The sequence below is a fragment of the Nyctibius grandis genome, chromosome 4, assembly GCF_013368605.1.
Source record: "Nyctibius grandis isolate bNycGra1 chromosome 4, bNycGra1.pri, whole genome shotgun sequence".
Taxonomy (NCBI): domain Eukaryota; kingdom Metazoa; phylum Chordata; class Aves; order Nyctibiiformes; family Nyctibiidae; genus Nyctibius; species Nyctibius grandis.
In genome coordinates this window covers 20,886,283-20,898,434 of record NC_090661.1, presented here as the reverse complement: position 1 = coordinate 20,898,434, position 12,152 = coordinate 20,886,283, and the positions used below count along the sequence as shown (strand labels likewise).

At 42.1% G+C, this 12,152-nt stretch overlaps 1 protein-coding gene across 1 annotated transcript in view; it reads right to left on the bottom strand.

Moving 5' to 3' along the window:
• Window positions 1-12,152, bottom strand: part of LRP5 (LDL receptor related protein 5) — a 181,308-nt gene that overhangs the window by 107,874 nt on the left and 61,282 nt on the right. Inside the window, 2 exon segments of the mRNA XM_068398233.1 lie at window positions 9,338-9,469; window positions 11,445-11,641. Of these exon segments, the coding sequence (XP_068254334.1) occupies window positions 9,338-9,469; window positions 11,445-11,641 (329 nt within the window).

The window sequence follows — 12,152 nt, the reverse complement described above, 5'->3', positions numbered from 1 at the left end:
GCATATTAAAGGAACATACTTTAGGTTGGCATTGCCCTTAGTTCCAGGCATCACTCCTTTGTGCAAGCTTCAAAATACAAAGAGCATTTCTCTGAGAGTATGGCAAACTTGGAGGTCATGGACAGAGGAGGGATGTCTCATATAAACAGACATCAAGCTCATACTGGTGTGTCACCATTTAAGGCTGGGCTGGCTATTAAATGGATAACAGATGCTCTCTATTAACCCCTTCCTTCCACAGAAGGGAAAAGGAAAAGAGAAAGGGGAGAGAGACTTATGGGTTGGAAAATTAAAACACCTATAATAAAATAATGATAATGAAAAAGCGTATAATAATACTAATAGAAATAATGAAATATATACAAAACCAACATTGAGCTCGCCTCAATGACAATCACGGAGCAGTTCACTGAACCACTGATTCTGCAGGGCAGGCACTGGGAAGCCCCAAGCTGGACTCAGCAGCAGACGGGAAGCAGATTCAGGAACGCACCAACTGGGATCAGAGGCAGGAGAGCAGGCAGAGTCCTTCTTGGATGCTGACCATAGAGGAACAGAGAGCGTGACCCCCATGATTCCTCAGCTTTAAACTGAGAATGACGTGTACAGGATGGAATACTTCATTGGTCAATTTTGGGTCACCTGTCCTGTCCGCTCCTTCCCGCAGGTGCAACCCTTTTATGCCCTTTCACTTCTGGAATGTAAGAGATTTAGCAGTGACCTTGGTTTCTATAGGAATAAATATAAGCTAGAGCCTTTCTGCATGCTATTCTTACCATTACCTTAGTATCGACTGTAAACTTCCAAGCGTTATCAACCCTAGAAGTGGACACTGTCTCAAAAACACGTAATCAACTTCAGAAAGTGCAGTTACTTAGAAGAAACTTAACTGGAAGGAAAAATTACTGAAAGGAGAACTGGTTCCGTCCTAGTCCAAACCAGGACGTGGTATTAAAGATCACAGCCCGGATTTAGCACTAGAAGACAGAAGTAGTCTAGCTACGATGAAAGACTGCTGATGCAGTTTGCCATCAAATGCTTGCCCCTGCCAAATACTTGCGTAAGTTGCACTTGATGTCAAATTTGTCATCTGTTGTTTGCGTGGCATGCAAATACACCTAAACCTCAACCACCCACATGCCTTCTTACCAAGAGGTCTCTCATCTTGCTTTCAAGTACAAGAAAGGGAACAGACTCATCATCTTTCCCAACACAAATGGAAAGAAAATAAATCAGTGTAAAATTAAATCTTCACGATATTTCAGTGTAAACAATGCCTATGGAAATGTACAGAAAGGTTTGGGGTTTTTTTGTGGAAGCAAACACAAAAAGATTCCTCTTAATAGAAACTTAATTTTGGTTGGAGAGGAATTTAGATATAACAAATGTGTATCACACTCAGGAATGTTTGATTTATTAAAAGTACATCTGCCACAGCTTGCACAGGAAACAGGGAAATCACCCAGCACAGAATGAGCAGATAAAATATCATCAGGGAACTCCCCTCCTATTAGAGAGTAAAATACATTATGAAAAATTAAAAGGAAGACTTTACAGAAATTAATAGCTTCCCCTCCAAACTCCAGAGAAGATAAAGAAAACAGAGCTACTGTTTGCACAATTGCTGTGGGTTAACCCCAGTGGGCAGCTCAGCCCCACTCAGCCCACTCGCTCCCTGCAGTGAGATGGGGGAGAGAAGGGGAAGGGTAAAAGTGAGAAAACTCATGGGTTGAGATAAAAGATAAAGACAGTTTCATAGGTAAAGCAAAAGCTGTATGCACAAGCTAAGCAACATCAGGAATTCATTCACTATTTCCCATCGGCAGGCAGGTGTTCAGCTGATGCCAGGAAAGCAGGGCTCCATCATGCGTAACAGTGACTTAGGAAGCCAAATGCCGTAACTCCAAATATCCCCCCTTCCTCTTTCTGTACCCCAGCTTTTATTGCTGAGCGTGACGCTGTACGGTACAGAACATCCCTTTGGTCAGTTGGGGTCAGCTGTCCTGGCTGTGTCCTCTCCCAACTCCTTGTGCAGTCCCAGCCTACTCGCTGGCAGAGCAGGGTGTGAAACAGGGAAGCCTTGACACTGTGCAAGCACTGCTAAAAAATCCCTATGCTATCAACACTGTTTTGTTCACAAATCCAAAACAGAATCACAGAATCACAGAATGTTAGGGATTGGAAGGGACCTTGAAAGATCATCTAGTCCAGTCCCCCTGCCGGAGCAGGATTACCTAGCACCATACATAAACCATATACCAAACATAGCACCATATGAGCTGCTATGAAGAAAATTAACTCCATCCCAGCCAAAACCAGTGCAGCAATTTTAGTAAAATGGATCAAAAACTAACGATGCCCAGGCCAAGTGAAATTGCTGCAATGAAGTTGCATAACCAGTACAGTAAAATTCTGTAGTTTTTTACTGAAATATTTTATCCATATACTGCAGCAAAGCATTACATATTTAATGAGAAACAAAACTAAAACTAGAAAATAGTTTTTTAAACCTTGGGGTACGCAGCTTCCAGAAACTGCACGGATCTGAACTAATTCTGACATTGTGTCGCTCCGAGTGCCCTTGCTGAAGTTAAAAAATACACAATAAAAAAGAGTATTAGCTGAAATCCTAGTTTATCCTGCTTATCACAGCTCCATAGCCATAAAGCCAAGCTAGTAAAAACCTGGGAAGATGAGGTGGGGAGTATTTCATCTTTTGGATGATAGGCTTTAAAATTCTGTCAAATTAATTTTAGTTCACATACAATGGACTTACTTGGTACGATGATATCAGAAAATGATGTGCAATGAGAGTAAGATCCTTTGGGGATGCAACACTAACAGACAGAGGGAATGTAGGAAGACAGAGGGAATGTAGGAAGACAGAGGGAATGCAGGAAGTCAGAGTGACCACTTACAGGGAAATATACCCCCTTCTAAGAAAAAAGATGAGGCTTTTGACATTCTTTTAGAAGGTCTGCAGCAATAGCTGTATGCCAGCAACACTGAATACTGCAGAAAGAAATCATGTATTTTCCAGAAATGTAAGAGAAACAGGTTGCTGAACGCTTTTTACAGAAACCAGCTCAGTCTTGGAAGGATGCATACAGATAGCTGTTGTACAAGAGACTGGGATTAGGGCTTAATCACAATTAGCTGACAAAATATACAACAAACCTCTAGACTTGCTTGAATGTGATTGAACTGAACCACGTGGTCAAGTCAAAGAGGGAAGTAAAAAGCAGGCGGAGTCATGTAATTTTGAGACTGTGCCTCTGTCTAGTAGAGCAAAGCAAACCTGCTCCATGAAAGCAGAACAGGATGGAAAGATCCTGGCTCCATTTTGCCTGGAAATATTCACATTAAGTGGTGCAAATTATGCTGAAGGTGCACCCAAGCTGTAGTCAGAAACAGACCAATTCATGTCGTTCACTGTGCACCAAGGAAAGCAAGAATGAGAAGCATGAGGAAGATGAAGCTGCTCAAAGGAGATGACATTGCAGCTATCACCTGAAGACTCTGCCCTGTAAGGTAAGGAAGGCTCAAATGGTTTACTGTTGGAGACATGACACTAGCTATTAATACATTTGTCTTTCTCACAACACTTCAAACTACTACTAGCCCAACAACAGAACTCACTAAATCACAGAATCACAGAATCACAGAATGTTAGGGATTGGAAGGGACCTCGAAAGATTATCTAGTCCAATCCCCCTGCCGGAGCAGGATTACCTAGACCATATCACACAGGAACACGTCCAGGCGGGTTTTGAATGTCTCCAGAGAAGGAGACTCCACAACCTCTCTGGGCAGCCTGTTCCAGTGTTCGGTCACCCTCACCGTAAAGTTTTTCCTCAAATTTAAGTGGAACCTCCTGTGTTCCAGCTTGCACCCATTGCCCCTTGTCCTGTCAAGGGATGTCACTGAGAAGAGCCTGGCTCCATCCTCTTGACACTTGCCCTTTACATATTTATAAACATTGATGAGGTCACCCCTCAGTCTCCTCTTCTCCAAGCTAAAGAGACCCAGCTCCCTCAGCCTCTCCTCAGAAGGGAGATGTTCCACTCCCTTAATCATCTTCGTGGCTCTGCGCTGGACTCTCTCTAGCAGTTCCCTGTCCTTCTTGAACTGAGGGGCCCAGAACTGGACACAATACTCCAGATGCGGCCTCACCAGGGCAGAGTAGAGGGGGAGGAGAACCTCTCTCGACCTACTAACCACACCCCTTCTAATACACCCCAGGATGCCATTGGCCTTCTTGGCCACAAGGGCACACTGCTGGCTCATGGTCATCCTGCTGTCCACTAGGACCCCCAGGTCCCTTTCCCCTACGCTGGTCTCCAACAGGTCTGTCCCCAACTTGTACTCATACCTGGGGTTGTTCTTGCCCAGATGCAGGACTCTACACTTGCGCTTGGTATATTTCATTAAATTTCTCCCTGCCCAACTCTCCAGCCTGTCCAGATCTCTCTGAATGGCTGCGCAGCCTTCTGTTGTGTCAGCCACTCCTCCCAGTTTTGTGTCATCAGCGAACTTGCTGACAGTGCACTCTAATCCCTCATCCAAGTCATTAATGAATATATTGAATAGAACTGGTCCCAGAACCGACCCTTGCGGGACTCCGCTAGACACAGACCTCCAACTGGACTCTGTCCCACTGACCACTACTCTCTGGCTTCTTTCCTTCAGCCAGTTCACAATCCACCTCACTACCCGATCATCCAGACCACACTTCCCCAGTTTAGCTGCGAGGATGCTGTGGGAGACCGTGTCAAACGCTTTACTGAAATCGAGATAGACCACATCCACAGCTTTACCATCATCTATCCACCGGGTAACATCCTCATAAAAGGCTATCAAGTTGGTTGAGCATGACTTCCCCTTGGTGAAGCCATGCTGAGTGCCCCTAATGATCCCCCTATCCTTGATGTGCCTAGAGACAGCACCAAGAACAAGTTGCTCCATCACCTTTCCGGGGATGGAGGTGAGGCTGACCGGTCTATAGTTACCCGGGTCCTCCTTCTTGCCCTTTTTGAAGACTGGAGTGACATTCGCTTTCCTCCAGTCCTCAGGCACCTCGCCCATTGCCCACGACTTAGCAAAGATGAGGGAGAGTGGCCTAGCAATGACTTCCGCCAGCTCCCTCAGCACCCGCGGGCTCCTCAGGACAGCCTCCAACAGTATAGACAGAGGCAAAGAAGGCATTCAGTAACTCCGCCTTCTTTTTATCCTCTGTCTCCAGGGCCCCCACCTCATTCATCAGTGGGCCTACATTGCCTCTAGTGTTGGCTTTACCTGCAATGTATTTGAAGAAGCCCTTTCTGTTGTCCATGACCTCTCTTGCAAGGTTTAATTCCAAGGAGGCCTTAGCTTTCCTAGTTGCCTCCCTACATCCTCTGACAACAGACTTATATTCCTCCCAAGTGGCCAGCCCCTCCTTCCACCATCTGTACACCCTCTTCTTCCACTTGAGTTTGCCCAGCAGTTCCCTGTTCAACCATGCAGGTCTCCTGGTACCCTTCCTTGACTTCCTACCTGTTGGGATGCTATGATCTTGAATGTTTGGGGTTCGAAGGGACCTCTGGAGATCATCTAGTCCAACCCCCTGCTAGGTTCACCTAGCATATTGCATGTTGCAACAGGGTCGCGTCCAGACGGGTTTTGACTATCTCCAGAGAAGAAGACTCCACAACCTTCCTATCCTAGGAAGGGATCCTCAGGACAGAAGGAGAAGGAACAGCTTCCTGAAAGGAGTTCTCACAGACAAACAAAAGACTCATGAATCAAAATAATTCTGTTCATAAAGAAGATAAATGTGATCCTTAAAACAAAGAAAGAAAGAAAAAACTCAATATAGCCCTAAGGCAGCAAAATGACTGAAAGAAGGTCCCCAAGCTTTTAAAATTTGCACACTTATGCTCTGCTTTCTAAACTGGCCTCTTTGCTTGTCCACTGCTGATCAAGCCAAACTTTGCTTCCCTGAAAATATGCACAGAACACACATAATGTTTACTTTGGTCTTAAGACTTTGATTATTTGCATCAGAAAGCATCTAAAGCAAGAAACTGAAGATTATCTAAAGCAGGCTTACAATTTTATGACTGCATCAATAAAGGGCTAATTAGGTAGAATTACACATCCCTTTTAAATGACTGCAACCAAACCTTTGTTCCTTTCTCAAACATTCATGCCATTGCTCAAGCAGGCTTAGAGAAGACTTTCAAACAAAAAAAAAAGGCAAATTAAAAACAAAAAAACCCCCACACAAATCAAGAAAGCCACCTGGTGTAAGAACTGAAGCTCCGTTTTGAAACATGAAATTTCAGAGGTCAGTCATTCCCGGAAGTTACGAGGTACTAAGAGTTACTACTGACTAGGCCACCCTCCTCCACAGGCACTTCAGACTAGAGTCATCAGGCTCTGATGAGCATTACAAAATGTGACTTCATTATCTTCTACACAGGCAAGATTGTGTTCAGACACCTATCTAAAATCGTGTATTGGGACACATCCACCAAGACAGTAGTGGTCCAACTCAACTTCTTAAGTAATTCCAAAGATCATAGCTTGAATGCTCACTTTGCTAAGAGTACACGGTCGTGTGCAGCTGATTTAGTTTCCAAACTTACAACCCCTCTGCTTGTTGATATGGAAACTTCAAGCAAGTCCAGAGCATTTTCACAGCCAACAGAGGAAAACAAACTTACTATCACACTTCTGGAAGGAAGCCACACAAAACATCCACCTACACAAAACAAGTATACATTCCCAGAGAGGAACTTATCCTTGATGCCAGTTGTAATCTATCCATATATTTAATATCTGTTATTAGTGATGGATATCTACTGTAGACGTAATCTTTTTTTTATTTATTCAGAGCAACTGGTTAGAACCAGAGAGAAAGCAAGAATGAATCAACACCAAAAGCCAAAACTACAGAATAATGAACTATCCTTTTAACACAGACACAATACTTACAGCTTCAGCTTATCAACAGTTATATGTTTGAAAAACAGTAAAAATCCAGAGTTTTGGAGTTTCAGTGCATACAGACATAACCCATAGCAAAGCAAATAGTGGCACAGCCTGTCCTTGAATTCATGTTTTTTTAATTGCCCAGGTCCATTAGCATTCAACACTCTTTGTAAAGAGATACAGAGCTCTCATACCTGAACATTACCAATATATATATTCTTCAATATCCAAGAGAGTTGAAATCACCTAAGAGCCTCGGGGCTTTTCTGCACAAGAATACTTTCTGACAGAGATATACAGTAATATTATATAGTTATATTTGCACCAGTGAACTCCCCATGTGGACACAGATTTTGAGAACAGAATGCTTTTTCCTCTTGCAGACAAATCCCCAGTAGCATTTGTGTAATTCACTCAAAAGCCTAAAGTCAAAGAAGTTGATATGCCCAAGTGACTTCATACTTTCGCCCAAGCCAATAGGGAATAAAATAGAGAGGTGGTCAGCACTGTTGCCTCTGTAGTTCCTGATACAACTTTACTACAAAGGACTCGTGCAGAAAACAAAAGTCAGTTCCTTGCAACCAAGGAGTTAATTAATAAGAGGGGAAAGAGAAGCACATGGATGTTGGCATAAGGCAGACAGGACAACAAAAGATGCGGAGCTTGGGAAAGAAATAATCCATAAAACTAAACCAAAAGGCCACATTCTTATGCAAAACCCGATTTCCTGTTCCCATCCCACTTTTTTGCCCTCCTTTGACAGAACACCCTTGACAGATTGTCTAGCCTGACAATGGAAAGGTGAAAGCACAGTATAAGCAGTCACTCCTGCTTGTGCTATCTGCCAAAATGCCAAAAGCAGGCTGACCCTCATTCCCACTGCCAGAAACATGAGGTCAATATGAACGTCTAAAAAGGTTGTCCTGAGCATTCAGCGATGTTTTCTTAAAAGCTGTGAAAGGGAAACTTTCCAAAGCTGGAATGAGGAAAGAGAAAGGTCTTTCAGCAACTGCAAGAACTACCTTATAAGCCTTTCAATTGCAGCAGGATGAACTAATAAAGCTGGCCCTTAAACTTTGGAGGTTCAGTGTTCAAATTCTGCTTCAAGTTCACAAATGAAAGAGATCTATTATGCTTGCTTTAGTACTCAAAGGAATCAAGCCACATCAGAAAATGACTATACTCTTTGACTAGACTCGAAAACGCATCGAAAACAGGCAGCAGAGTGTCTTTCAGTCTGTTGGCAGAACATTCTCCAAAACCTTGCCTCCTAGTGTCCTACCGCCTTATCAGTGTTAACTGTTTGCTTTTGTAAGATGCATTTTTAAAAGAGGCTTCCTGATCAATGATAAAACTAAGCTTTCAAAGTATACCACTAGACTCATTCAACTTATGGATACAAAATATGCATCTAGTTATACTTTTTAATTAAAGCATATACTCCAACTATTATTCCCTCAACAGCTTTCTACTGGTAATGCACAAGCCGCTCCTACTTCTCAGTGACATGGAACAGCCACCTAGAACACTATTTTCTCTAGCTCAATTATCTCAAGTAGCAAACTTTATAAGCCTCTTCACACAAAGCCTTGCCTCACTTTTTAAGATTAAATATAATGACCGAAAAACAGAAACTAGACCCAGGAAGAAAAAGTATCCAGTGGAATTTTCTCATAAATCCTTCCCACAGAGCAGCCAAGGGTAACAGAGGCATGATTAATCTTCAGAACCAGAAAAACTGTATTTTTAGTTTAAATCTTAATTTTGAATTTTTCTGTACAGATTATTTCAGTATAAAACTAACTAAAGCAGGGGCAACTCACTGGGTTATGTCTAAAATAGTACATGGGCATGTGGACATGGCTGCCAACAAATTTTTGGCACTTCTGCGCACAGAACATGTCTCAAGCATATTGCTAACTTTGACATGCACCTGGAAGGCAACAACTTGGCCATCACTACTGCGTCATTGACCACTACTGGACAATGAATGGGAGGGAGCAGAAGTCTGTCCATGGTCCACTGTCCAAATGGAAAGATGTCCTACAATAGCTTACTTCTAATAAAATTCTTCTGCAATGGGCTCCACATACTACTTCATTCCTACAGAGAACTGGCAACACAGAATACAGTCAAAATTCTCTGATTTCTGATGCAAGGGATTACTTTACTTCATAAAAATCACCATCTTTGGTAGCTTGGCAGGAGATTTGGGTACTAAATTTCTGCCATCTTCATCAGGACAAGAGTAACATTTCAGTGTGTCAGGCAGTTCCCCTCAACTCACTTCTTCAAGGCTCAACTTTTAAGCCGCAAACTCAAACCAAGACAACATTGTCAGTGTACAAAGCCAATCTCCTACCTGATTTGCATGTCCTGCCATTATCTTCTAGCTGCACACCAGTGGGACACGCACAGCTGTAGAAGGGTTCTCTTGGAGACAGCAGGCACAGATGGGAGCAACCACCGTTGTTTTCTTCACATGGAGTGTGAACTTCAAGAAACCAAACAGATTTATTTTCATTTTTCTAGAACCCCTAAAGCCCTCTTTTCTCCATGAGGAAGAAATTACAGATCCCAAAGGACTGGCACAAGCTTTAGCGCTAAAAGACAGAGCAGCCACAAAATAAAGTGTTTGATTCCCTCCCCTCCAGCATCTTACTTCTAGGGCCACCTAAATTGAGATGCACGCAAAAGCTGATTTTAAAGATCTGACAGCTCAGCACATTCTCACTATGCAGTTCTATCAATGTTTCTAAAGCTGAACACAGCTAAGAGCTTTGGACATCAGTTACTTCGTGGATGCCAGGTCTGCTAAGCATCATGAAAACAGAAAACAGGGCTTGGAGAGTGGTGATGGTGGGGGCGTGACCAGTTCTATAAAAGAAGGGAAAACATAACAATTTGTACAATTTCCACATTACAGTAGTGTTACATGTTGGAAATATCTTTTTCCTACTGCAAAGCTTTCATAGCAAGACATAGCCCTGAATCACCAGGAAATCCAGAGGACCAACATGTAAAGTCAGCAATTTTGAAAATGTAAAAAAACACGGGGCAGGGGGACAGGACAGGATGGGGACAGACACACGACAACTGCACACACCTATCTCACTTACATGGGAAAAAAAATGGCAGCAAAATATGAAACTGTAACCATAAATAACTCTGGAGAATATTGCCAGCTATTAAAAAAACTATTCCAAGTTGTGCAAGATCTCTCCATAATCAATCATAGTTTGAATAAGCATCTGAACTGCTTTAATATAAAACCACAAAATTTCTGGCTAATTTGGCTTGTGTTACTTCCACTGACAGTCACAAAGAGGGAAAAAAGGGCAGAGGAAGGAATCCAAGCCTTGATCTTAATGAAGTCAATGGCATGTGAGCTATTTTCAGCATATGCTATTTCCCTATGCGCCACATTTTCTTTGTGAGTGACCCAGAAATACTATGAGCCAAGGCTGGGACATTCCCTGAGCTAAAAGCAATGACAAGAATTCAGCATAGACAAACTCTTATCTGGAGATGTGAGGTAAACCAGGGAGCTGTGCACACTCGACAACCTCAATGAAAACCTGCACATATTCCATCACCAAGATGATCTCCAAACTCCTTTTGCTTACTTTCAAGCCTGTTTGCTGACATCCGATAAACTTTACTGGAATAACAAATGCTATCTTTAGGGAAGCAGACTTTACAGTTGGCATAAATAAAGTAGCCAATCCAAATGGCAAGAGTATCTCGTCTAGGTAAGAGATGATTCTTCCCTTAGCTACTCAGTTATATACATTTCCACACCACTGCTTTTAAGTCCCATTCTCACAATCCTAAAAAAAACCTAGACCAACCACCACATATACAAAACAAATACACCTTACTGAATTGTCAATTCTCTACACCTGCCTTCCTTTGAAGTAGCATCATATATAAAGAAAAGACAGACACATATATGTTTCATATAAAAGCTCAGAACTAAATCCCTTATCCATACTGAAACATTCATAAACTATTTGTTACATATTAAAGATAAATATGATCAAGTCTGGACTGCAAAAACCACACGTATAAGTACAACATGAACATTACATATTTTTGTGGTAATTCTACTTATTTAAAAAAAAGTAATGATAAGCATGTTTTTTCAGTTGTCTTTAAAATAATGGTGATAAAAAGATGCCAGGTGAGTATCATTCTCATTCAGATATTTCAAATCAAAAGATGTCACTGAAGTACAGCACTGGATTTTGGATTTTGTTACCAACTGGGATGATGAGTAAGCTCATATCAATTCAGGCTGGAATTTTCAAAGAAAGGTACAGGATTCGGGTACTTGTACCTTTAGCAACCAATCTCCTAACAAGCGTTCAAAACCTTACAACTTCACACTAACCATTTTTATGATTAACGTTTTTCCTGATATATAAGCAACAGTCACGCAAAAACTTTCAGGGAAAAGTAACACATACAATATGGCTGCCGGTCTGGACTTAAGACCTGGATGTCCATCGGCGAATACAGGGCAGACAATATTTCTCTCCTTTTCTCTCCCGTCCTTTTGTTACAGGCATGAATGGAGCGCGTTTGCCAGTCCGTCCAATACAAAGTGTCCCCAGACAATGTCAGTGCAAAGGGATGAGTAAGACTACCTTCAACAACTTTTTGCCTAGATGAAAGAAAGAGCAAGGATTAAAAATGCATTGCTTCCACTTGTAACCACACAGAAAAAAAATCTGGCTTTGTAAAAACTCATATAGGAATCACCTTCTTTTAACAAATTCACTGGACCAAGAGATTCACCTGGTGATACAAGTGATAATCAGACTGAAAAATGTAAAAGAAGAATTTGCCCCTTCATAGCAATAAGGACACAAATATACTGGGTTTCATAGCGATATGGTATCTGATTCAGCTCCACACTGACCTCTGAAAGGCCACGCCAAAGTCCCTTAATGTGGCTGGGCAAATACCCAAACACAATTGCATTTTGGAGGAAACATAGGTCCAAAGAGTGCTCCTCCAATAAAAGCACTACCTTTTTGTCTCCCTATGCAATATACCATATCTTTGCCCAGGATTTCAGTTGCGCTCAGTCCTTTCTTGTAGCAGGAAAAGGAAGAAATGACCCAGGAGTCTCTTTAAGTTACCCCTCTTAACTTGGTCAGCAGCAGAAACAA